This window comes from Macaca nemestrina, chromosome 2 (assembly GCF_043159975.1).
Source record: "Macaca nemestrina isolate mMacNem1 chromosome 2, mMacNem.hap1, whole genome shotgun sequence".
Lineage (NCBI taxonomy): Eukaryota > Metazoa > Chordata > Mammalia > Primates > Cercopithecidae > Macaca > Macaca nemestrina.
In genome coordinates this window covers 3,914,201-3,941,614 of record NC_092126.1, presented here as the reverse complement: position 1 = coordinate 3,941,614, position 27,414 = coordinate 3,914,201, and the positions used below count along the sequence as shown (strand labels likewise).

At 52.2% G+C, this 27,414-nt stretch overlaps 1 protein-coding gene across 2 annotated transcripts in view; it reads right to left on the bottom strand.

Annotated features, from left to right (window-relative positions):
• Positions 1–4,063: 4,063 nt before the first annotated feature.
• LOC105470817 (leucine rich repeat containing 15) overlaps positions 4,064–27,414 on the bottom strand; it is a 36,238-nt gene continuing 12,887 nt past the window's right edge. Inside the window, exons 1-2 of one of the 2 annotated variants that reach the window (XM_011723081.2) lie at positions 14,774–14,835; positions 4,064–6,388 (exon numbers count right to left, since the gene is read on the bottom strand). In XM_011723081.2, coding sequence (XP_011721383.1) covers positions 4,638–6,383 — 1,746 coding nt within the window. In that variant the 5' untranslated portion in view covers positions 6,384–6,388; positions 14,774–14,835 and the 3' untranslated portion in view covers positions 4,064–4,637. Of the gene's footprint in view, positions 6,389–14,773; positions 14,836–27,414 lie in introns of those variants that run through there. The other variant, XM_071090643.1, reaches the window with a different exon arrangement.

Genomic DNA, 27,414 nt, shown 5'->3' with positions numbered 1-27,414 from the left:
GGAGTCTCGCACTGTCTCCCAGGATGGAGTGCAGTGGTGCCATCTCGGCTCTGCCTCCCAGGTTCAAGCCATTATCTTGCCTCAGCCTCCCGAGTAGCTGGGATTACAGGCAGACACCACTATGCCCAGCTAATTTTTGTATTTTTACTAGAGATGGGGTTTTGCCATGTTGGCCAGGCTGGTCTTGAACTCCTGACCTCAGGTGATCCACCCACCTTGGCCTCCCAACGTGCTGGGATTACAGGTGTGAGCCACCGTGCCTGGCCTCCCACTCACTTTCCAAAGGCCTATTCTCAGCCCAGAATCTGCTTTCTGTGAGGATCTGTCCAGCCCAACCTCACACAAACATAGCAAGAGCAGAATCCACAGGTGTGAGACCCCCTACCCAAGACACATAGAGAGCACACACAGCCCATGTAAATTATTTATTGTTGATTCTGTATACCAAATGTATTACAAGCAGCATCCAGCAGAAGACAGACCCCCAACCCTGCCCACCAGGGCTCACACTCTACAAAACCCTGAGGGCCTAGAAATCTCTAAATGCATCGCCAAGCACTGGGGCTGATTTGCAGTAATTCTCTAAGCAAGGCAAACATGATCTACTTTTGAAGGCAGCATGAAGGCAGAGGGTTGGTGAGAACAATCTCTCCTTAAGAGAAGAAGAAACCTGGGGCGGAAGGAGTTTTACCCGGAAGTGGCTTGCCAGCCCACCCCCTCTGAACCACAGCAGTGGCTTCCTTCCCAGCCCACCACTGCCTTCCCAACCACCCAGAACCAGTTCTGACTGTGGGATCTGGGGACAGAATCTTTTGAGTGGTTTGTAGCTAAAAGCTAGGATACATCTAACATCTGTCGACCAACTCTGGTTCCCGAGTTATCTCTAGCTGTCTGTTCTCTGTAAACTTCCTGAGTTTGGAAATTCTTTCCCAACAGCTTTACGCTGGCATCTGAAAGGTTGTGGAAATTGTATCCATGAAAAGTTCTAAGAGCTCTCGTATCTCTAAATTCTAAGGAGGAAGAACAATATACATACAGCCCAATTCCCATGAGAGGGGCCAGCTATTCTATTCTTTAAGGGGTGGGTGAGTTTATTTTTTCCTGTAGTTACAAAGCTTTTGATCTATATGGTGCCAAGTGAGGTTCCGATGACCAAGACTTTGGAGAGCAACAGGGGAATGGCTTCCATTTTCTTTGGTTTAATGACGAGCCAAGACAAGCCATGAGCCCTTGTACAAAGTTCGGAGAGATAAATACAACTCCCGGCGTACTGAGTACCATGCAGAAGAGCAAGTGCCTCTGTGCCCCATCACAAGCTGGTAGAGGTGGCACTCCTACCACAGGGGTGCTGAGGGCTAGAGAGAGAATCCACACCCAGTGCTTTGAAGGGTACCTGTGCACAGTCAGCCCTCTTAAAAAATAGTGGTTCTCGTTGGCTTTCGTTGTCTTTTCTCCAACACTGACTCCCAGCTCCCAATCCAGATGGGCGTGGGACTGTCAAGGAGCTGGAAACAGAGGGGGAAAGTGCACTGAACTCTGTACCCTACTCCAGCTTTCTGGGGGACCAGCCGGCTCATTCCAGCCCTGAGAATTGAGCAAATGCATCAGCCTGTTGGAAAGGAGACTCCACTCAGCTTTTCTTGTAGTTCCCCAGCCAGGCAACATGGCGCAGAGAGGTTGAAGGGCCCACTGAAGAAAAGGAGGCCCAATGGCTCCATCCAACTACTCTGATGGGAGAAAGGAAGAGGCAAGAGGTTCACATAAAGGGGCCCTCACCCCTCACCTATGGTGCTCCTGGGTGGTGTCCTCTGAGGACAGCGGCCCTCAGGTCAGCCTCTGGGCTGGAGAGGAAGGTGTTACAATGTCATGGCTACTGCCAGGAATACCAGGGGTTCTGGGTTAAGATTGGCAGGGCCCACTGGGTGAGGAGGCCTCCCACGTCTCTCCAGCCCTGGCCCACTTGTGCCTATGCACAGAGACATGTGGGGGCCACTCACAGGAGCACCCAACAGGTCTGGAGACGAGGAATGTGGGCAAACCCATGCTTCCCGTCTGGAGGGGTACGGGCCGGGCTGCCCCTGTTGGCACCAGGCACAGCAGGCCACCATCAGCGGGTGACGCTCATGTGCCATGCTCTGGGCTCACTTCCTGTTGGCCCTGGCAAGGCTTGGTGCACGTCCTCCAGGTACTACCAATAGTTTGGAAATGCCCTGGGGACCCAGATTTGCCATGGGGAGATGACATCTCTTGTCTCTGACCGGCCTCATCTCTCCTAGATTCCCTGGGACAGAGAGTGAAAAGCTACAAAGTGCACTAGAGTTTGCAAACATCCCTCTGGACGTTTTTTGTGCAGGAACTGGAAGGGAAACGTGGCCAGCGCTGTGCTCCGATCCTGGGGGATGTCACAGTGTCTTGCAGAGCAGGGAACTCATCAGAGCCCGTCAGGATTGGTGGTGGATTTCCAAGTCCCCGCGGAGTCAGCCGAAGTTCTTTCCTGGGCAGACATGGAGACCCGAAATTCTCCATTTCACTGTAAACTGGGCCAGTTGTCCGGAGAAAGCCACATGTTGCCATGAGCCTAACTTCTTGAGCGCCATGTGAATATGTTTGTAGCAGGAAGGCCAGAGAAAGCAGGCATTCGTGTGACTGTGACTCGAGGAGGAGACTAACCCGGGAGCAAACAACTCAACTCCTAACCAGACCACATGCAAGAGGAGCTCCAGGGAGCCCCCAGACCCAGTGTGACCCGTCGTTGTACCCCCGTGTTGCCTGCTGTAAGTGAGATGCTGAAGTTTAGCTGCCAGCTGACTGTGATGCTGACGGAGAATTTTACCATATTAGAAAGACACTGGATTCCGTTACACTTGGTTTTCAATTAAAGGATCTCATCTCTGAGCTATTTCACTTCCCCTAAGTGAAGAATGAAAATTAAAAACAGATACAGGCATGTCATGCCCATAAAAGGCTCCAGGCGGAGGGGCCTCCGACGAGCCGCAGACAGCTTGCTGGCAGGGAAGGGGGTGTGGCTGCACGGACCTCTGCAGTCAGGATGCTTCTGACCTGGCCAGCCAGGGTGCCCCAGGTTTCAGGGTCTCCAGATTTAATCAGATCTCCTGTGCAGGCCGGAGTCTCCCATCCTGTCCACACCCACATACTCTCCTCCACCCCTGGCCACTGGGCCTTTGCACAGGCTGGCTGTGGGGGGACCGTCCTGGCTCACGGGGAGCAGGTCCTAGGTAAGCCCATCTCCAGAAGCCCCGGTCTCCTCTGGGAAAAGCCCAGGATGGGGGATATTGGTGATGCTCTGTGTCTGGGTCTGAATGCTGATTACACAGGTATGTTCAGTTTGTGGAAATCCACCAAGCTGTACCCACTTTTCTGCACATACGCTTCAATTAAAATTTTTAAAACAGAACTCTAGGGGTGAACACAAGGACCCCCAGGCACCAGATTTCTTTCTCTATTCTGTACCAATAAGCTGATTTTAATGTTTTTAGAATTCCAAAATCCTACATGATTTCATTCCTTAAAGGGCTAAAGTTTTCAAAGCGAAGTTTGCAGTTTGGAAAGATCCTTCTCTAAAAGGCTGAGCTTGCTGTGTTGGGGTCTTCCTTCCTTTTCCAGATAAAAATCACAAGTGAGATGCTGATGACGGCTCTGTCTCCAGGAACTGAGCGGCATGATTTTCCTTCTCTCTTTCACAGCATCTCCAAACCCAGGCTGCTTGACGGCTCGTAAGAAACCAGTTAAGGCCGGGCGCGGTGGCTCAAGCCTGTAATCCCAGCACTTTGGGAGGCCGAGACGGGCGGATCACGAGGTCAGGAGATCGAGACCATCCTGGCTAACACCGTGAAACCCCGTCTCTACTAAAAATACAAAAAAAAAAAAACTAGCCGGGCGAGGTGGCGGGCACCTGTAGTCCCAGCTACTCCGGAGGCTGAGGCAGGAGAATGGCCTAAACCCGGGAGGCGGAGCTTGCAGTGAGCTGAGATCGGGCCACTGCACTCCAGCCCGGGCTACAGAGCAAGACTCCGTCTCAAAAAAAAAAAAAAAGAAAAAGAAACCAGTTAAATGGTTTGAAGTCTTCTTTGAGGAGAGAACTCACCCTGCCTTCAGGAGCAGAAAATCAAGGGGAGAACTTTCATTTGAGGGGACATGCTGGGTCAAGCCATAGCACAAACAAGAGGAACAAAAGAAGGGAAATCAACTTACATAATAGTTAGGCGAGAGGGGCTATCTCGGCGGAGAACTATTCCCACGAAGTGAGCAGGCTGTGGACTAACTGAGTCTACGAGGCCAGGAAGGGGCCTGGGCGCAGGGAAGGCTGTTCTTGGAGGACAGGTGGGGAGGATTTGAAGGAGGAGCCCTCCTGAAGGAAGCCCAGGGGTATGAATCAGAAATCCCCAGGGCTTTTGCCATGGCCAGTTGGATCTATCTTCCTGATTGTACAAAGGTCCGGCACGACCTGCTTCTCTACGGGAGAATCAGGCCAGTCAGGAAGAGGTAGGCACACCTTTCTCTAGGGCCAGAAAGAATAATCACGGGAAAGCTCCGTGGACCCAGGGGTGGAGGCAGAAAGATGAAGTTCTCAGGTCCTCCAGTCCCATCATTCCCCAGCCCTGCTCCAGCCTGCCTCTTTAACACTCGTTGGGTGCCTTCATCTGCATCAGGACGGCTTGGCTTCTCTTCTTGCAGCAGCAACAGCCGATGCAGGCAGCCAGGGAGCAGGCCAGGGCAACAATGCCAATGACAATGGCAGCAATGGCCAGCCCGCTCTGGGCCTGGGTCATGCCCCAAACGCTGCGGTCGTCGGTGACCTGAATGGTAGTCAGATCGGTGTAATCTTCCACAGGGCTGGTTAGCTCAGTGGTAGAAGAGATGGATGTGGTGTCAGGATAACTTGATGTGTCTGGGTACCATGACGTTTCTGGATAACTAGGCACCTCGGGGACATGGACACTCGGAACAGCAACGTTGACATTGATGATAATGAGGGACTGGCCTCGGACGTTGGCTGGGCTGAAACACACAGGTACAGTGTCCGTCCCTAACCTAGGCTGGTTGAGCAGGAGCCAGTTGCGGAGTGGAAGGATGTCTGAGTCACACCTCCAGGGATTGTCGTACAGCCGCAGCTCACACAGTTTCCCCAGGTGATCGAAGATGCCGAGGGGCAAGTTCTCCAGCTGGTTGTTCTGCAGCTGGATGGTCATGAGGCCATTGACGTTGGCAAAGATATTCCCTGGGAGCTGTCTGAGGCGGTTGTTCTGCAGGGAGATATTCTGCAGGTTGGCCAACATGCGGAAGACGTTCCCGTCCAGGTCCTGCAATGCGTTGGTGTGGAGGGACAGCTCCCGAAGCTCCGTGAGCCCGTTGAAGGCACCCGGGGAGATGAAGCTGATCTGGTTGCGGCTAAGAATCAGGACCTGCAACTGGCGGAGGTTGCTGAAGACGTTGTCGGGTAGAGAAGTGATATGGTTGTCATAGAGCCAAAGCTCCCGCAGGTTGGGCATGGGCCCGAAGATCCCCGGAGAGAGCTCCTTCAGGGAATTCCCGAAGAGGGTAAGACGGTTGAGCTGAGGCAGCTGCATGAAGATGCTGGGCGGCAGCTGGGAGATGTGGTTGTTGGACAGGTAGAGTCTCTGGAGGTTGTGGTTGTTGTGGAAGAGACCAGGGGAGAGCAGCCCGATCTGGTTCTGCTGCAGAGCCAGTTCCTGCAGGTTGACAAGCCCATCAAAAGTGCCCATGGGGATATCCGTGAGCCTGTTCTCATAGAGCCGGAGGACCTGGAGGTTGCCCAGGTGCTGGAAGACCCTGGGTGAGATGTGGGTGAGGCTATTCTTGCCCAGATTGAGCTTCGTGAGTCCCACCAGGTGGTCGAAGGCTCCGTCGGGTATGTATTCCAGGTGGTTGCCATGCAGCTGCAGCTCCTTGAGGTTGCTGCACTGGGAGAAGTGGGCCGGCTGGATCTGTACCAGCTGGTTACTGGACAGAAGGAGTGACTCGAGGCTGTCCAGGCCCTGGAAGAGGCCGATGGGCAGAACCTGCAGCTTGTTGTTGGCGAGGCTGAGATAGCGCAGCGAGCCCAGGTTTCGGAAGGCCCCGGGCATGATGTGTGACAGTTCATTCTTCTCAATCCTCAGGGCGATGAGGGCTGAGATATTGAGGAACGGGGACTCACTGAGTTCAGTGATGTGTGTGTTGAGGATCTGCAGGCTCATGGCGTTCCAGGGCAGAGGGGTGGGTACGGCCACAATGCGTGCCCCGGTGCACTCCACCTGGGAGGCCCTGGAGCAGGTACACTCACTAGGGCAGCCATAGTAGGCCAACCCTGCACCCCAGGCTTGGCAGCCCACCAGCAAAAGGAGATAATGCTTCAGTGGCATAGCCTCTGCAGGGGGAGAGAGCACACGTTAGTCAGGGTCCCCTAATCAACACTGGCAAGTTTTAAGCCAACATCAACTTGCAGTGCCAACGCTGGCTTGGCTTTGAACCCCATCATCACATGCTGAATTCATGCTCCATCTGCTCCTGCCAGCAAGCCTCTGCACCTCTGCCCCTGCCCTTCTGCTTCCATGTCTTTGCCCAGGCAATTCTCCCGACCTGGAGTGCGCCTTGTCCTTATACAAAATTGTCCCATGCTTCCAAGTCCAGCTCCAGTGCAATCACCTTTAGGACACTTCCCAGATTCCGTGAGTCAATCAGTTACCCTTCCATGAAGTCATCTTCCCAGTCTCCATCATTGGCCATGCCACGGTGGCCTTGGATGGCATCCACTGTGTCGTGTCTGTCTCCTTCCCCAGCCAATATGCTTTCCATGGACATGGAATTCATCTTTCATCCCTACAGGTTCCTTAGGGCAGGAACTGTATCTTACCTACTTACCTATAGGTTCTTAGGGCAGGAACTGTATCTTACCCACAGGTTCCTTAGGGCAGGAACTGTATCTTACCTACTTACCTACAGGTTCTTAGGGCAGGAACTGTATCTTATTCATCTCTGTATCCCTCACATCATCTGAATGTGCTGATTAAACACAGCCTTGTCAGGAGGAACACGGAGACAATGGGAACAAATAAATAGGGCTGAACCTGGGGGAAGATGATGAGGCCACAAAGACAGTGGCCTGCCGGGAGGTGCAGCAGCAGAGTTAGGACCACAGAGCTAGGATCTGCCTGAAAGTCTACAGTGGAAGCAGCTCTTCCTCACCCTCGCCTGGGCCTGCCCTGCCCAGCCCATGACCACCAACCACCACTTAGCCCTCTGTTAGCCCTTTCACCTGTGATTCGTCTAGGTCGAATTCAAACCACCCTCCCAGGAAAAAGAAATGACATGTCTGTACCACGTCTTGCCTTGCTGGGAGAGGCTGCTGTGGCTTAGCTGACGCCTGAAGCCAGTCTTGTGGGTATAAGTCCCAGTTTCCACAAGAAACACTGGGGAGTCCTTGAGTAAGTTCCAGAAAACCTACTGAGGTGTAATTTGAGCTAAAAGATGGTAGGTCAGACGTGGTGATGTTCTGAAAATGGAGGCAAGTTCATGGAAATGTTGGTGTTTGAAATCACTGATGACAATGACATATGTAACTCTGTGTGTGTGTGCGCGTGCGTGTGTGTGTAAAATGTAGAGATATGGGACATGGGTGCTAGTCCCTATATGAATATTAAAGGATCACCAGTAGTTTCACCTTGAATGAAGCTTGAGGCCTGCAAGCTTCAGCTCCCTCGTGTGTGAAGAGGGGATGGTAACTCCTGCCCCGCTCTTGGGGCTGTTATGAGGAACGAACGGGGAAAGGATGCAGGGCCATCCCGGCCAGTGCTGTGCAAATGCGTGTCGTTGTTCCATGCTTGTCCACAGCATGGACCCTATAGACTCTTAAAGTCAGGAGGGCCTCAAAGTGTTTCTGGTCTTGGCATTCGTAGTCAAGGGACTAAGAATTTCTGTGTACATGTGAAAGTATCTCCAACTTCCACCAAAGGTTCAAAGATCCAAACTCCCGGAAGATTCAGCAGTCACTGCCGGCCACTCATTTCCATCACTTTATGGGGATGCAAGAAGCAAGGAAAGGCCTCTGAGCTTAAAGCCAGGTCTCCAGACCCCTAGGGAAGCACTTTGAGTGTTAGTGCTATGCCTCCCTTTCCATGAGCAAAATTCTTGAGTCAGAGAAAGGAATTTCAAATGATGGCATAGAAGCCGTCAATGGTTGGGTAAAGAAGGTATTTCTCTGGTCTCTGTTTGTGGCTCTGAATTCATGGGGTCTGGAGCCTGGCCCACGTCTCAGAGTAACTCAGGCTTCCCAATTTGGCCTCAGCCCCACGCATCCCTTCCCTGCCCTTCCCCAACAAGTTTACTCTGAGATAAAAACCTAAGCCCATTCCCCAACCACACAGACCTTGATTTTTTTTTTTTTTTTTTTTTGAGACAGAGTCTTGCTCTGTCCCCCAGACTGGAGTGCAATGGCACAATCTCTGCTCACTGCCACCTCCACCCCCCAGGTTCAAGCCATTCTCCTGCCTCAGCCTCCTGAGTAGCTGGGATTACAGGTGCCTATCACCACACCTGGCTAACTTTTGTATTTTTAGTAAAGACAGGGTTTCACCATGTTGGTCAGGCTGGTCTCAATCTCCTGACCTCATGATCCACCCGTCTCGGCCTCCCAAAGTGCTGGGATTACAGGCGTGAGCCACCGTGCCCAGCTGAGACCTTAATTTTTTTATTTGTTCACAGCCTATGCAAGCCCTGACCTGTTATACTTTTCCTTTAAGAACTTGACTAAGTATATAGAACAATGGAAATAAGAAAGGAAAAAGAATACCTGTCCAATGGCATCTAGATGCAAAGGAATGGGGCCAGATTACGCTAGGGACACATCTAAAAAAATTAATTTATATCGATAAATGTCAGGTCCAGAAGCTGACAACAGAAAATGAGCTGCCTAAAGAGAGTGCACACACAAAAAAAGTGGCTCAATATTCACCCTAGGAGAAGACTTAGGACTTTTTACTAACGATAACAAAGGAAAGAGGCTGCCCACAAAAGCTAGTGTGGTCTGAGACTGGATTAATAGAAGTATTACATGTGGAAAAAAGGAGGTGATGGTCTCACCCTACACTGCCCTGACACGGCCACACCTATAGTGCTGGGCTCAGTTCCACTCTGAACTTCAAAAGGCTAATGACAAACTGACTTCCTGAAGAATTCTAGAGGATGGTGAGGGGGTCTAGAAAGCAGAACATCTGAGCATCCATTGAAGGAACTGTGTCAGCACCCTAAGACATGGTGAGAAAAAAATTAAATTAAAATTAAAGTGAAGGAGCTGTGGATGAATCCGTAACCAGAGGAAGAGATGCTGGGAGGAGCCATAGTCACTTTTCTAGCATCCCTGAAGGGCTGCCACGGGATACAGAAAGCAGCCAGCTCAGTGTGGCTCCAGAGGTCAAACGGGTGCAGAAGTCACAGAGTAGCAGATTTCAGTTCACCGCGGAAGACAGCCTATCCAGAGTCAAAATGGGCAACCTCACAGAGGGAGTAAGCTCTGTCACTGGAAGCCATCCAGCAGAGGCTAAAGCAACCACTTGGTAAGCAAGCTGTGGAGAAGATTCCCACGCCTGGTAGGGTATTCGACTGGAAGACAACTGGTGTCCTGTCCATTCCTAAGATCTTAGGATTCTAAGGCTGAGTTCCAGGGCATGAGAAAACAATCTGTCCACCAAGACAACGGTGCCTGTGCTCTTAGGGGTCTGTGTGGACAGTGGGTTTGCCCATCTCTTTGGTGGAAGTGTATGTGAGATATTTACTGCCTGGGCTGATGTACAAAAGGTGGAGCTTGAATTGCTCCTGGAGACAAGCTAGCTGGCGCTTATATTTAATATACACTCATATACCCAACGTGCTTCAAAATGGTGTCACAGCCCAAGTGTCAGAGACTAAATTAAGTGTACGTCACCTGGCCAGCCCAGGGCAATCTTGAGTTTCCCATCTATGAATGGCAGTGTAGGACGAGGCACCCTCTGAGGACCCATCTTTATGTGGCTTTCTCTGAGTCTACACCCCCCAGCTGGGGAGGGGCATCAAGCCAGTCCAGGAAGGGCTTGTGCCAGGGGAAGGTGCCTCTTGACCTGGGAGGACTGCAGAGATAATTCCCTACGGGAACAGGGCCACCACTGTCTAAAATGGACCACACTCAGCATGACAAATATTGCAAGAATTTGCAGATTTTCCTCTTTATAAATCCTCACATCTGCAAAGCCCACCCCAGCACCACATGCAGCAGTTTCCTGTTTTCCAGCACTTTTGACTGCTGTGGCTGGCGCCCAGGGCTCCACAGGACCTCCAAAGAGCTCCCCTCAAACCCAGCTGCAAAGCCCGCAGGGGAGGGAGGGGCCACAGAACCGGGACGGACAGCTGGGCCCTTGGATTCTCAGCACGTAGTGCCAGCTTGCGCGGTGGCCGCAGCCTCCAGGAGCCCAGCACATGGAGGCCTAATAGCCCACGCTGCCTGGAGCCGCTTGGCAGCTGTGACAGATGGCGGTTAAAGGGCCACAAAGCTGCCCTAATTATAACTTCTCCAGGCAGCCGAGAGCGTCCTCAATCACTTCAGTGACTCAGTCCAGCCCCTGTCCAGCTCCCGGGAAGGGGGAATAGCCTGGCGTCTATCAGTGGCCCATGAAGTCAGCAAGCCGAGCAGACAAACCGAAGGACAACCTGACAGCTCACCTGGGCGCTCTGATGCAGTCCCTCCCCGTGAGCAGAAGCGCACGAACCAGGGCGCTCCGGCTTCGGGTCTCAGCAGAAGCACCGTGACTCATGAGCAAACTCATAATTAGCCTCGAAGCCCTGGGCTTGGTTGGTTGGTGGGTTGGGACGTTTTTAGTTTAATACCATCGTTCACATTCCCTGAACACGAGGTTCCCTGGAAGGAGACTCCTTCTTATTTTAATGCCACAGAGCATAACTTTTGGAGGGAGCCTGGAACACCAACATTCTAATCTGGTGGACACTAAGTTGAAGTGTGAGCCTCGGGCAATTCGCCAGGCCTCAATTTCCCCTTCAGTAAAGACTTCCAAGGGCCCTTGGAGCTCTGCTATCTTCTGATGTGAGGCAGGAAGGAAATTTGGCCTGAAGCCCGTCATGCTCCTCGCTTCTTTTTCGCAGAGGACCTGCTGGACCTCCAGCAGGGCCGCCCGGCCTGGCTCCGGCTTCATGCTGAGGCCTGAGGAACCCGTGCCCATCGTTTCAGGTCCACCTGCCTCCAAGTTTCCCAGCCAGGGCAATCCCACTCAGTAATCAGCATGTCTGCACGCAGCCAATACCTGTTGCCTGGAACCCAGGGACTGGGAGGGGCCTCCGGGAGCTTCTGGTCCTGCCCCCTCCCAGTGCACCCGGGGAAACTGAGACCCAGAGAGCGGCTGTCTCTCCCTGGCTACCCAGTCGTGGCCTCGTCTACGGAGAGATGTCACCCAACCAGCCTGAGGGCTCCCGAGGAAGATGTCAGGCTTGGAGCAGCCGGGATCTGTCCCCACTGCCCACAGCGGGTGCTGTCCTCAATCACGCGCTCATGGGGGCTCAGGCCAGTAGGTCTGCCTGAGAGACTTGGCCTGAAGCTCAGGCCTCGGTGCCTCCAGACCTCCCCATCTCACCAAACGTCCCCTCTCCTGGGGCAGCACATAAAATCGCCTGGCTTGTTTAACAGAACTGACCTCATAGCGTTGCTGCTGTGAGGATTAAATGAGTTAATGCATGTGAAGCACTTGGGTGAGTTCTTGGCACAAAGTGAGGATCCAATAAATCTTTGTGGCGATCGTTATTTTTGTTGTTGGGTAAAATCAGAATCTCTAGAGACTCCGCCCACAGAGATCCTGATCCCTAGATCTCAGTGGGGCCCAGGATGCTGCATGTTTTACAAACTTCCCAAATGACTCCAATGCAGGAGTCCACAGAACATGCTCAGAAACACCATGTGAGGTCTAGACTAGCCGAGTACCCAGGCTTGGACCTTTCGTCGCTGACCGCTGAGAACAAGAGGGCCCAGCACGGGGGAGGCCGCAGGTCCTGCCACAGGCCTGGCCCCAGCCTCTACCAATACTTCTCTCAGCAGCCCCTCTGCATCCCCATCGGGAACTGTGGTTTGTGCTGAGTTGAACCTGGCAATAGAAGCTGCTTCCAGAAATGGTACTTACAGCCTGGAGTATCAGAGGTGCAAGAGCTGAGTGCACCTAGTCAAACCGTCTGCTCACTTTATAGCTGGGAAAGCTGAGGGCGTCCCCAGGGAGGAGGGGACTTGCTCAAGGTCACACGGTCCGTTAGAGACTCTTCTGACATCCGATCAGGGCCCCTAACTACAGAGCTTGGCGAACCCCTGAGCCTCATCACTGGGATTCGGGACCGTGTCAACCACATGCCTGGCAGGGCGGGACTGGGGAGGAGGTGGTTTTGCACCCCCCAGCTTAAATCAACTGAGGTTCATACAATCCACCTTCCCCCTGCCCAGCATGATTCGCCAAGGGCAAGTGCTTCTAGCGACTACCAGGCTGCGTGGGTTCAGGGATGCCTTCTTTAAGGCTGCTCTGATGCCAGTGTTTGTTCAATTCCACCTGGGTCTCCTGGAGGACTGTAGGGAAGGGAGGGAAGGGACGGGGGGTCACCAGAAGGGGTTGACCCCTGTAATCTCAACAACAAGGCTGGAGATGGAGTCAGGGCTGCAGATGGATTTGTGATGAGGGGTGTGTGGATTTGAAAGTGGGACAGCTGCACCTTTCCCTGTATCTCTGCTCAAATGTAAAGGCAGGACCTGGGGCCGAGGTCACAGGCCCCTGATTTGGGAATATTCCACCCCAAACAGAAAGCCTCCTTGAACTCCGAAGCCAGACTGGCCACACCCTCACCCTCACCTTGATCAAGTGGGGAACCCCATCTCTCGTCTCTCACAGCCCTTCAAAGCCAAAATGTTGCTTATTGTTTTAAAAAAGAAAATCGGTTAAAAAGCGCAATTCCTTTTCAGCCCTTCTGTTGGGGATCCTCCCAGGTTTGGCTTCCTACAGAGGCCAGAGCAGGACTGTCATTAGCCTGGCAAGGGTGGCAGGAGACACTGACAAATCGCCCAGCAGAACACGGAGAACTGCCCCAAAAGGGCTCTTATGAGACTAGCCACAGTCTAGAAACAGCCCCCTTCTCAGGTGGGCACCTGGGATCCCAAAGTAGAGAGAAATGGATCAGCCCCTGATCCAAAAAAAGCATCGGAAGCAGATTCTAATTTCTGTGTCCCGAAGCCAAGAGAAGGCATGAAATCTGAAGCAGCAGTGACTCTTTCGTGGTCAGGATTCAGGGCAGCAAATTGCCATGTATGATCACAGTCTGCTTACCGGCAGGACTGAGTTGGGGCAGTTTCTCCCCCATCTCTTCTTATTTCTCCATGGCTGGATCTACTCCTTCCCTCGCCTCACCACCCCCTCCATTTACTGAGCAAGCTAAGGGAGTGTTCCCTAGCCCTGGGAAGAAGCTTCCATGACCTGACTTTCTGCGGAATCTATCCAGAACTTTCCCCTGGCCCTGACCCCTCTCACATGCCTGCCTCATCACTGCTGAGCCCGCCCAGCTGACTCAAGACCACAGACAAATTGGACTGTCTGGCCCTGAATTTACCCCAGATGTTCAATCTATGCAGGACGAAGGAAGTGCCAGCCATTAGAGAACTTCTAAATTAAGGAGCCAGTGCACCAGCACATTTGAGAGCTGCCCGAGATAAAGTGATGTATCCCAGATAACCTCAAAGGAGAAGCTGGCACGTGGCAGACAGGCACCCGGCACCTGCCGCTGGAGCACACGTGTCATCCCAGAGAGTGCAGCTGCACTGAGGTGACGCCCTGGCCCGGGAGGTGGAATGGTTCTTGCACTTTGGCAGGGGTGGGAGAGTCTTGAAAGTTCTGGTTTTCCACAGTTGGTTTCTTGGCCCAGGTCCTGCCTCTCCATTTGAGCAGAGACACAGGTCAAGGTGCAGCCATCACAATTTCAAATCCACACGCCCCTCATCACAAACGCATCTCCTGCTCTGACTCCCTGCTCAAAGCCGCCAGGTTCCACAGAGGCCGGCCCTTCCAGCGGGAGAGAGGGGAAACTGCCGGCATAGTGTCCCCTAAGCCACACAGTTAGAGCCTGAACAACGCTGAGCCCATGTCTGAATTCCAAACTGGAACTGCAAACCAGGGACCGGCACATCTGCTGAAGTCACACCTGCAGGAATTATGCGTCTGTAAAGAAGACAGCTCTCTTGCCTGGGAAACCCCCATGAAGGAAAATCTTGGACAGACCCAAATGCGGGGCAGACCACTGGGGGCCACCAGGGTAAGTGCCAGGAAAGACAGCCCAGGCTCAAATAATCCGAGCCTTAAAAAGAAAAGTTCTTCCCCCAGTGGATCTAGATTCCAGAAAGGTCAATCCAGTGACAAGCGGGTGATAATTTCATCCACTTTCAGCCCAACTTGCTGGTCTCAGACATCTCAGCACCCCAGGACGACATCATGAGCTGCTCAGGGCAAGGGGCCAAGAGACTGTTGAGGCCTCAGCAGAGTGGCTGGTGGTCCTGGTGTCCGGGCAGTGAGGGAGACAGGCTTGCACCCCTCCAAGCTCAGGCTTCTCCTGGCCCTGTCCCGAGAGCATCCCCAGGCACATGGCAGCCCTGCCCCTTCTGGGGTCTCCCAGGGGAGCAGGCCCAGCAGAAATGGGAAGGGGCTGGCCGGGTCCTCTAAGCAGAGAGGAGGGAGGGGGTGGCTCGCCTACTTACCAGCAGCTCGGCGCCCGCCGGCCGTGGACAAGAGGGAGCCTGAGAGGAGGATGAGGGACGGCTCAAGGCTGCAGCATGAGTGTGGCTTGCCTGAGCTGTCCCGGTATTTAAACTATCCCGGGCGTGAGTCACTGCAGAGGGCAGTGTCGGCCCTGGGAGGGGGGACTGTGGGCCACGGTGCAGCGCCTGGATGTCCTGGGCTGGCACTACAGGGGACACACAGCTGGCATCCCTCAATGTAAGGGGTTTGCTTCAGCTGTGTTTAAAAGCTCAGGACACGTTTTCCTCTTTCTTTCTTTTCCCCAGTGTTTCACTGCTTTGGCTGCTGTGAGAGGGGAGTTTACAACGACCCCGTAGCCCCCTCCCTAAGTGACTGTGGACCGCTGCTGCCCTGCCCCGCCCAAGGAGACACGGACAAGGACCCTGAGAGAGGCATGGGGCAGGATTCAAGGGAGTTTCTTTGCTCCTGGAAGTATTGGCAAGTGCTTCTCCCTGTGGTTCTAGAAAACTCATGTATTCTTCAATTTCTTTTTTATTTTAAACTTTTTATTTGGCTTTAAATTTACAGACAATTAACATGATTCACTTGTTGTTAGCATTTTGGAAGAAGCATTTATTTTAGATTCCAAGGAAAAATATAATTATGACCACCGTGTCCCCTTTAAAAACAGCATTTCTGATTTCCTTGCGATGCTGGGGTCTGTGCCACTACTGCTGCCCTGAGAGGTGCAGGCACACACATCTCTGGCTTGGGGACGGGCAGTCAAGGGGCCTATCTGGGCCTGCGGAGCTTCCCTATGCCCCTCACCTGTGCATTACAGCCCACACCCTGCTGCCTCTGTCTGCCCCCTTCCCCAGTGGGGACAACGCTGTTTCTATTTGTGGTATCCCCAAAAGGGCCTGGGGAAGAGGATACAGGAGTCGTAGTTGGAGGGGTGGGGAGGCTTCCAAACCCCAGCTTCTCCTCCGAGACGGAGCCTCAACAAGGCCTGCGCTGCCCCAGGCTGAAGCCGGCCTGCCCTCGCCTGGCTCAGTTTACCCTCTCAGTTAAGTGGGGAGAGTGATATTTACACACAGTGCCTCATGGAGTGCCAAGAGGCTTAATTAATATTTGCGCTGTGCTTTGAGATCTGCGATGAAAGGAAGATATAAAAGTGCATAGTGTTATTACTGAAATAGTTGCTTGGGTGGCTTGCCATGGTCAAGGCCTACAGCCTGAATCATGCCACATTCCTCCTCACCGTGGCACCGTGATTCAGAGTCAGAAACAAAAAGTGTCTGTCCATTAAATAACAGGAGCCCAGGAGGGGCAGGCACTGCTTGGAGTGGCTCCACACAGCTTGCGGCTCCATCCTTTCACCCACCAGCCTTGCTCCCACCTGGAGAACACCTGTCCTCTTACAGCCCTGGTCCCTCCACCTTCCCAAATCAGGTACTTTAACTTTTTCTTTGTTTTTGAGACAGAGTCTCACTCTGTCACCCAGGCTGGAGTGCAGTGGCCCGATCTTGGCTCACTGCAGCCTTCGCCTCCCGGGTTCAAGTGATTCTCCTGCCTCAGCCTCCTGAGTAGCTGGGATTACAGGCGCACACCACCAGTGTACAGGCCCAGCTAGTTTTGTATTTTTAGTATAGACAGGGTTTCTCCATGTTGGCCAGGATGGTCTCGATCTCCTGACCTTGTGATCCGCCCGCCTCGTCCTCCCAAAGTCCTGGGATTACGGACATGAGCCACTGCACCTGGCCACTTTAACTTTCTTTCCATTGAATCTGCACGAATAAGAATATCCCTCTTTTTCCTCTTCGTTCTCCCTAATCCTAGCACCCAGCTTCTCTGTGTCAGGCACTGTGCTCGGAGTGGTGGACAACACAGGGATGAATCGGCTACATTTAAAGATGGCTATTTGGGAAGCACCTGCTGGGAACCAGAGACCCCTTGGGTACCTCACTGCAGCTGTCCATCATTTCACCTCCACCAGCTATCTCAGCCTCACCACGTGACATTTGGAGGCAGATAATTCTTCATTGCAGGAGCTGTTCTATGCGTCATAGGAGGCACAATGGCATCCCTGGCCTCTGCCCTCTAGATGCCAGCAGTATCCCCCGATCCAAAAGTAACAAACAGAATGTCTCTAGATATTGCCAAATGTCCCCAGGAAGGGAGAGTTTACACACGCACACACACACACACACAGGCACCACACACTCATGGTTGAAAACTACTGATCCGCCAAATAGTCCTGTGAGTGGCAGTAATGACCCCCATTTCACAGACAGAAAAACTGAGGCCCAGGCCTGTTAACTAATTTCCCCGCAGCCACATGCTAAGTGACAGAGCCAGAGTCCAAGCCCAGCCTGTGGGCTCCATGCTATCTGCGCACCACTGGCTTCTGTCCTCGGGTACATAACCCCCACGGACGGAAGTTCAGACTGACGCAGAGCGGGGCTGGGAGAAGATGGGAGGAGTGGGGTCACTGACGGACCCTTCCTCAGGGCTCAGCCGGGCATGGTGCCTCACGCCTGTAATCCCAGCACTTTGGGAGGCCGAGGCGGGTGGATCACGAGGTCAGGAGATCGAGACCGTCCTGGCTAACACTGTGAAACCCCGTCTCTACTAAAAATACAAAGAATTAGCCGGGCGTGGTGGCGTGTGCCTGTGGTCCCAGCTACTCGGGAGGCTGAGGGAGGAGAATGGCTTAGACCCGGGAGGCGGAGGTTGCAGTGAGCGAAGATCGCGCCACTGCACTCCAGCCTGGGGACACAGCGAGAGTCTGTCTCAAAAAAAGATGAGCAGACTCTGGAAGGTGAGGGGAGAGGGTAAAGAAAAACCATCCGGTCAGAGTGAGCAGGAGAATGTGCTGGAGCCCAGGCTGTGTGGCAGGGCCTCACCGAGGACTGGAGCCCAGGCTGTGTGGCAGGGCCTCACCGAGGACTGGAGCCCAGGCTGTGTGGCAGGGCCTCACTGAGGACTGGGATACTCCGGAAGAGTAACGTCCTCTCGAGGCAGTAGGGAGCCACCAGGAGTGTCAGAGGAGGGAGAGGCCCAGGTGGAGCCATGCTGTAGGAAGTGTGCTGTGGGGGGCGTTCGGAGGAGGGAGAGGCCCAGGTGGAGCCATGCTGTAGGAAGTGTGCTGTGGGGGGCGTCCAGCCTTCACAGAGGACGCTCTCTGGCTCTCGTGACAGCACATGGGTTTCCACGCAGTAACCAGGCCATGCAGGACGGCGCAGTCCCCCAGGCCGGGGTACTGTGGAGATCGGGCTGCAGGACTCCGGGTTTCCGCACATGGAGCCCTCTCTTCCCCGGAGAAGCACCTTCTCCTACAGAGGAAGCAAGGCAGCACCCCCTCAGCCCCCAGAACAGCCGTTCTGTTCCACTAATGAGGGGAGAGGACATCTATTATTATTGAAAGGAAAAGCCTGATTTACCAGCCGCAGGCCCTATAACCTCAGGGCTCATTTTCCAGCCCCCCCCCCGGGAGAACCAGAAGAGCCAGGGTTGCCCCAGGGCTTCAGGGAACTCTGCTCTCTCCCGCCCTCGAGTGTGTCTCTATTGTAGTAAACAAACACAGAATCGGGCACTGGAGGCCATGAGACCCAGCCTCACCTCGGTGGGGCAGACCCCTCCGCAGCACCCTCCACAGCTGGCCTTATGAGCCCTGCTCACTTCCCCTCAGGGGTGGGGACGCTGTGGCCACACCGTTACGTCCCCTGGCAGAATAAAAAAGATGGAGAATGCCTCGGGCTGGTAAGGATGATGGCAGTCTCACACTCAGCTGATGGGAATATAAACTGGTAGACCAATAGCTATCAAAATTCAAAAAGCCAGGCACGGTGGCTCACGCCTGTAATCCCAGTGACTGGGGAGGCTGAGGCGAGAGGATCCCTTGAAGCCAGGAGTTTGAGACCAGGCTGGACAGCAGAGTGAGACCCCATCTCTACAAAAAAAAAAAGAAACTCAAAATGTGTAAACCCTCACATACACAGACACGATGGTGCATGTGCACAAAGCGATACGTTCAAGCATGCTCCAGGCAGTACGGCTGGTAGCCACAGATCACCGTGAACAACTCAGATGTCTGGCTGCAGGACAGTGACTGCGCGCATCAGGAAAATCCATACCAAACAGCCAGTTTTAAAAGATGAGACAGATACATCTTTAATTGCAGAAGAAAAACATATCAGACGTATGAAGCATAAAAGCAAGTCACAGATTAATATATATAATACAATTGCACTTACTGGCTTAAGAAAAAAAGACGTAAATGTACAACTCCTCAGTTATACCTTAACACATGGGAGATTTAGGAGAATAGTCTTTCTATTTGTCAATCATGATCACACAAAAAGCCAGAAGATGGTACGAAACATCAGCTTTCCCACTGAATGGCCCTCGGTGCCCTCAGAGTCAGCCTCAGATGGCCATCCAGGGCTCTCTTCTCCTCCTGGTTCCCTCCCACCTCTCTCCTACCCGGGTGCCCCTCCATCTGCTCTCCCTTCAGGAAGCAGAAAAGGCCATGAGATCCCCAAGGTGCCAAGGGGCAGCCAGTGGTCCCCAGCTCATTCCCAGGGTCCTGGCTGTTCTCTGAAGGAGGAATTTTAGGTTGTTCCTCAGAGCAGCGCATCTCAAAGACACACAGGGATCCCTTTTGGCACGCAGACAGCCTCTCGTAACAGGACTGTGTTGGAGCATTCGGCCACCTGAGTCTCTGTGGATATATTCAGTTTTATAGAAAACTTTCCCTGACAGCTTAAGAGGAACAAGAAAGAACAATGCAGGTGACAGTAATTTCACCCCGCTATATGGTATGTGTCTGTCCGTGTGTGTTTGCATCACACATATATACACACACATACGGTGTCTTTTTCTGTATCTATATATAAATGCATAGAGAAGGATCTAGAAGGACACATACAAAATTGTCACAGCAGTGGGGGCAGGGAGCAGTGATAAACAAGGGTGTTTGTAACTATGTGTTGTTTTATGTTTCATTAAAACAAACATGCATTGCTGAATTACATCCGGTAAGTAATTAGAACAACTATTTGAAATATAAAAACAAGGTTCTTTTTTTTTTTTGAGATGGACTCTTGCTTTACCTCCCAGGCTGGAGTGCAGTGGTGCAATCTAGGCTCACTGCAGCCTCTGCCTCCCGGGCTCAAGCGATTATCCTGCCTCATCCGAGTAGCTGGGATTACAGGCACACACCACCAGGCCTGGCTAACTTTTTTGTATTTTTAGTAGAGACGGGGTTTGGCCATGTTGCCCAGGCTGGTCTCGATAAGGTTCTATTTTTTACATCTTTTTCTTAAACTGAAACCTGCCTCCCTGGGCCCTCCACACTGGGCTCTCCTCCACCCTTTGGGCCCCACAGTGCCTGCCCTTGCCCATGTGAGGCCCATCCATTCCAAAGCCTTCTCCTCTGCTGCACCCTTGGAACTGCCCCACACAGGCCCTCCCCACAACCGTCCTGATGGGTTGCCGGGGAGCCCCACATTCACTCAATAACAGCATCCGGTAAGCGGCAGGCCCTGAGCCAGCTGCTGGTGTACAGAAGTGAACCCACTCTGAGGGGCTCAAACACATGAACCATCAGCCTCCAGCGTAAGGCCCATGTGGGATTGGTGCTGTCATTCGATGAGCTTTGGCAAGTGTGTAATGACATGTATCCACCATCATATATCATACGGAGGATGTACACCACACAGAATTTTTTAATGGTAAAGAATGAAACATGTTTATAGACTGAGCGACATGTCTAGTGGAGTCAATGTCAAGTGGAGAAGGAGGGAAAGAAAAGGAGAGGAAAGGAGAGAAGAGAGGAGGGAAGGGGAGGGGGAGGGGAGCGGGAGGGGAGGGGGAGGGGAGGCTATTTCTTCTTGAAACAGGCCCCTAACGCCTGCCTAGCACTCAGCAGGAGCAAAAGGGCTTTTCCTGTCACAGAAGGAGCTCAGGTTCCCTGATGGTTTCCAAATCCCAGCCCTGTCCATCCCTGACCTGCCACTCTTAGCCTCCTTGTCCCTATGTGTGAGCTCAGATAACAACCTGCCCCACTTGACTGATGAAAGGATTAGAAGGAGAATCGTGTGTGAAATGCCCAGCTCAGGGCTTGATCACGGATGCCCTGTAAGTGGGAATGCCCCTCCCACTCCCATCTTTCCCTGTTTACAGGGTTGTTGCCGCTTTGTAAGCAGGAAAAAAGCAGTCTTTGAGGAAATGACTTATTCCTACTTATCCCAAAGGGGTAACATTTGGTTTCTATAAAGTACTACACACCATCCTCATACAGGAAGAATGAAGCCAGAAACACTAAAAATATATAGAATAATAATCATGGGACAAAGAAGCAAACAGTCACCTTCTTAAAATCCCCAGTGACAACTCCCAGACTCACGTCCTGCCAAACCCGGTAATTAGTGGTGTTTCTCCAAAGGCAAGTTTCGTAAGACGGCACTTGGCCCCCAGCATCCCTTCCTCAAGACAATGATGTGTTCGGAGTCATGAGTATCCCGAGGAGGCTGTTTGGTCACAGTGTCGAGCCTGGGAGCAGTGGGTGGGGGAGAGAGGAGTTCACACATGAAGAAGCAACCCTCTGACCAACAGCCGCTTTTAAAACTGGGCCAAGGATCTGAACAGACATTTCTCCAGAGAAGATATACAAATGGCCAATGAGCGCACGCAAAGATGCTCAACATCACAGTCATTTGGGCTGCTGCACAAAAAACAGACAATAACATGTGTTGCCAAGGATGTGGAACACTGGGACCCTTGTGCGCTGTGGGCGGGGGTGTAAAATGGTACAGCCACTGTGAAAAACAGTGTGGCAGTTCATTGAAAAGTTAACCATAGATGACCACGGGATCCCATCATTCCACTTCTGGGCATGTACTCCAAAGAACTGAAAGGAGGGACTTGAACAGATATGTGTACATCTGTGTTCACAGCAGTACTATCCACAATAGCTAAAAGGTAGAAGCAGCCCCGTGTCCACCGGCAGAGGCATACGGATAAGCACAATGCGGTTCAGCCATACAACAGAATATTATTCAACTTCAACAAAGAAGGAAAGGCCGGGCGCGGTGGCTCACGCCTGCGATCCCAGCACTTTGGGAGGCCAAAGTGGGTGGATCACCTGAGGTCAGGAGATCGAGACCAGCCTGGTCAAGATGGTGAAACCCCGTCTCTACTAAAAATACAAAAATATGAGCCAAGTGTGGTGGCAGGAGCCTGTAATCCCAGCTACTTGGGAGGCTGAGGCACGAGAATCGCTTGAACCCGGGAGGCAGAGGTTGCAGTGAGCCGAGATCACACCACTGCACTCCAGCCTGGTGACAGAGTGAGACCCTGTCTTTAAAAAAATAAAAATAAAAAGGAAGAAAATTCTTCCTTAGACATTGTGCTAAGTTAAATAAGAGAGCCACAAAAGGACAACACTTTATGATTCCTTTGATAAGAAGTACATAAAATAGTGAGACAGAAACTAGAATGGTGGTTTCCAGGAGCTGGGAGAGGAGTGGGGATGGGGAGTTAGTATTTAATTAGGGACAGAGTTTCAGTTTGGAAAGATAAAAAAGTTTTGAAGACGGATGGTGATGGTTGCACAAAATATGACTTACTAATGCCATGGAACTGTGCACTGAAAATGATTAAAATAGTAAATTTGACTGGGCGCGGTGGCTTATACCTGTAATCCCAGCACTTTGGGAGGCCGAGGCAGGCATATTACCTGAGGTCAGGAGTTCGAGACCAGCCTGGCAACATGGTGAAACCCCGTCTCTACTAAAACTACAAAAATTAGGCAGGACTGGTGGCACGTGCCTATAATCCCAGCTACTCAGGAGGCTGAGGCAGGAGAATTGCTTGAGCCCGGGAGGCGGAGGTTGCAGTGAGCCGAGATCATGCCACTGCACTCCAGCCTGGCCGATAGAGCAAGACTCTGTCTAAAAAGAAAAGAAAAAAAAAAAAGGTAATTTGATGTGTATTTTACCACAATAAAAATTTGGAAAAATTGATTCATTTTATGTTTTGTAGATTTTACCACACACACACACAAATCAAGCATCAAATGAAATCATGCTGGAGAAAGTTGAGGACCACCATTTTGCTGGTGAAATGTTCTATGACATTAAAAATTAGTCCTTTCTGAAAACATTGTATATTTTTTAAAAAGACTACAGAAACCCAATCTAAGCAAGCTGGTCCCTGGTTCAGTGTGGACAGAACAGGTCACGTAGCTCACCTCGCTGCTCTGGGATGAGCTCAGCCCTCCTCACCCTGCAGGCATGTGCTGAGGGGACAGGAATATGAGCCATCTTTCCTTCCGTCCTCTATAATTTTGTCTTTTTTTCACATTTTTCTGCAGCTGACAAGTTTTATAATGGAAAAAACATTCCTTGGATTCTCTCTATTTTATTTTATTTTGTTTTATTTTATTTTATTTTTGAGACAGAGTTTTGCTCTTGTTGCCCAGGCTGGAGTGCAGTGGCATGATCTCAGTTCACTGCAACCTCCATCTCCCAGGTTCAAGCAATTCTCCTGCCTCAGCCTCCCAGACAGCTGATATTACAGGCACCCACCACCATGCCCGGCCAATTTTTGTTATTTTTAGTAGAGACAGCATTTCACCGTGTTGGCCAGGCTGGTCTCGAACTCCTGTCCTCAAATGATCTGCCTACCTCGGCCTCCCAAAGTGCTGGGATTACAGGCTTGAGCCACCGCGCCCGGCCAATTTTTGTTATTTTTAGTAGAGACAGCGTTTCACCGTGTTGGCCAGGCTGGTCTCGAACTCCTGACCTCAAATGATCTGCCTACCTCGGCCTCCCAAAGTGCTGGGATTATAGGTGTGAGCCACCACGCCCGGCCGAATTCTATGTTAAAGAGCTCATCCTCCATGCCAGCCCCTGCAGTGTCTCCCAAGAGGAGCCTCCACTGCCTGGAATTAGCCCCCTAGCGATGTGCCCTTTTCAGCCATGGGGTCAGCCATGCTGGTAGGACTCCAGGGAGGGGCTAGACTCACAGTCTAGAGGGAGCAAAGTCCCAGCAGATCTTGCTGGCCATTGGCTGGGCTCCAGGTGGGCACTCCACGCGAGGTCTGCAGAGATAACAGGAACCAGCTTCAGCCTCCTCCCCCAGAGCCCAGTCATGGGGTACTAAGACACACAAGGAGCATAAAGCACCCCAAAGTAAAGCCCGTCCTCAAAAAATTAAACATAGAGTTAAGCAACGTGTCCTGAAGCGCCAGAGGAGGGAAAGATTTGCCCACCAGGATTGACTAAGCAGAGGCGCAGGGTGTAGGTGCAGAGCTTTGGAGGGTGAATGGGATTCTGAAAGGGCCGAAGGGGTGGGTGGGCCGTCCAGCTGCAGAGCAGGGCTCAGCAAAGGCCTGGAGGCAGGAAGGGAGGCTGTGGCGGGACACTGAGCTTTCGCAGGGAGTTGATCACCAGGCCCTCGAGTGCTGGGTGAGCCACGTGGACTTCTTTCAACGGCTGACTGGGAATCAGCAAGGGGAGTGAGTGCGAGGGTTTCGTTTATTTTATCAAGAGACCAGGGCCAGGGGCTGTGGCTCACCCCTGTAACCCCTGCATTTTGGGAGGCCACGGTGGGTGGATCACCTGAGGTCAGGAGTTCGAGACCAGCCTGGTCAACATGCTGAAACATCTTCTCTTCTAAAAATACAAAAATCAGCCGGGTGTGGTGGCACACACCAACAGTCCCAGCTATTTGAGAGGCTGAGGCAGGAGAATCTCTTGAACCTGGGAGTCAGAGGTTGCACTGAGCCAGGATCACACCACTGCACTCCATCCTGGGCGAAAGACCAAGACCCCGTCTCAAAAAAGAAAAAAAAGACCAGCCCGCCTGGCCTCACAGATCTGAGAAGCCGCCAGTGCTTATTCAAAGCTCTGATTTGAATGCTCTGCGTGACTGAAGGTTATACAGAAACACAGGGGTGCGCGGGCTCAGTCCAGCCTTGAGGGCAGCCTGAGCCCAACCCATAAGCTTGCCACCTGTCTTTCTAAGGTTGTTTTTCAAAGAACCCCCTCATTCCTCCCTTTCAGAGAGGTTCAGAGAGCTTGAAAGCAGGCAGCTAACAGGTGGGGGTGGCAGGGGGACAGGGCTGGGTGCGGGAAGCAGAAGGGAAAAGTTCTCTTTGGCCTAAAGCAATTTATTCAAGTCGCATTTAATTGTACATTTTAATAAGAGACTTCCAAATTTTATGCCACAATAAAGCAGAGTAGCCTTTGAAATGATAAAACAAACAACCTCACAGTCCTCATGGCTGGAGCAGCTGCCAGCGCGTCACCACGTGTAATTAAAGGTCGGGAGCTGTAAGAGCAATTGTGTTTTCCTTGATTATTACATGAAGGAACAGCTCTGTTTTGAATGCCCTGCATGACTGAAGGTTACACAGAAACACAGGGGCACGTGGACTCAATCCAGGGAGCCCCATTCCTCCACCTCATTGAGTAACTTGCTTTCCTCGTCACCTCCCCCATCCCAGATTCCTCTCAGGGAGCAATCCAAGAAGGAACAGAGAAGTGCCAATAGCCCGATGAACAGGTTCAAGAAAGACATGGAAGGCTAGAGACCCAGAACATGGACCTTAGCAAGTCACTTCTGCCTTTGGGAATCGGCGTCCCATCCATACAGCGGGGACATCACGTGAGAAAGTCACTTCTGCCTTTGGGAATCGGCGTCCTGTCCATATAGCGGGGACATCACATGAGATAACCACTTACAACAGCTATCAGTCTATGAAAAAAATATATCTTTTACCCCATCTCATCTGGTAAAGAAGGACAAGAAGGAAGGAGGGAGGGAGGAAAGAAGGGAAAGAAGGAAGGAGAGAAGAGAGGACGTGAGGAACGGAGACGGCCAGGCAACACTTGTTCCCAGTTCATGCTTGCGTCCTCCTTGGCTCATTTCCGACCCTCTTGTTGCACTGCCCACCACACGTATGTCAATATAGCACTGATGTGCCCAGCCCCGACAGCCGCCCAACCAATGCTAACGAGCCTAGGTTCCGCTGTCGGAGCCGCCACCTGAGTCCTTGGAATGACAGACCTTGTTCTCCCCAGCACAAGCCATTTCCTTCCTGGCAAATTAAGGGAAAGATGAGCTTGCTCCTCACAGCAGAGGACTCTGAAGACAGGAGCATTATGGCTGTGCTTCTTAAAACCGAGCAGATGGAATGAACAAGTGGCTGGCAGTGTGGATGCAGACCCGATGACAGATGATGAGGAGGTGCGAGCTGGTGTCCAGGCTGATGTGGACGATCCCCCAGGCTTACCCTGCTCTGACCAGCCCATCCCATCTCTCCTCGGAGGCCTTTCCTCCTGTCTGGAACGGAGCTGTGGTCCTCAGGACTGGGGACTGTCCGAATCAGCTTCCTGGTCATGTCAGAGGACAGTGGATTCACCCATCCACTCGTTTACCTATTTGTGAATTTATTCTTACCCTTCCCGACTGCAGAAAGGATTTAAGGCAATTTAAAAAATAATAATAACAAGATAGAATACATTAAAAGTAGGAAGCGGCCGGGCGCAGTGGCTCATGTCTGTAATCCCAACACTTTGGGAGGCTGACCCGGGTGGATCACTTGAGGTCAGGAGTTTGAGACCGGCCTGACCAACATGGTGAAACCCCATCTCTACTGAAAATACCAAAATTAGCTTGATACAGTGGCACACGCCTGTAGTTCCAGCTACTCCAGAGGCTGAGGCAGGAGAATCGCTTGAACCCGGGAGGTGAAAGTTGCAGTGAGCCAAGATCGCGCCACTGCACTCCAGATCCGCCACTGCGCTCCAGCCCGGGCGACACAATGAGACTCTGTCTCAAAAATAGATAAATAAACAAATAAAATACAAAAGTAGGAAGCAAAGAAGGAAGAAAGGCAATAGTGAGAGACTAAAAGGGAGTCAGGGAAGAGGCTAAAAGCGAACAGCTCAAAATTCATTTTGTGATCCTGCAGCCAGCAGCACACGTGATTTATGCACTTGTCTATATGGATGCTAGGCAATAAAAATATCCACTTATTATTTTTTTAAAGGGATAGAGTTGGCTAGCATGCAGTTTTGTCCGACTCTTCTCCCTGCCTGGAATGCAGAGGTGGGAGGAGCTGCAGCCGTGGGGACAAATGCCACAGGCCACAGATGGTAGACGCCATGGAGGCGTTACACCGCCCTGGACGGTCTGCCTCTACACTCGCTCGTGGGCAGGTACATGAGCACAGCCATCCCCAACTAGGCTAGGCCAGCGTCTGCGGGAGTCTGTTCCTCGCAGCCAATCAGGATGCTGATCCAGAAGGCAACTGAAGCAATGGCCAGCAGGAAACTGCCCAGACTAGCAGAGATTCAGAAGGAGGGTGGGGCAGAGGTTTCGGGCTCTCAGTGTTTAAAGGCTGGGAGAAGAGGTTGAGCCTGCAGGAGAAACCGAGGTGAGACAGCCAGAGATGGAGGCATGGGGAGGGCAACTCACCAAAGTGGGCCACACCTTGGCCTCTAAGCTTTCCAGCAGGCAGTGGGGAAAAGGAGATACCAAACATTTACATGGCCAGATGCAGGGGTGAGGGGCGGGAGAGGGGTGGGGTAACCCTGGGATGGGGCCGGAGGAGCATTTCTCCTCAGGGTCCTTGCACAGTGGACGCTTT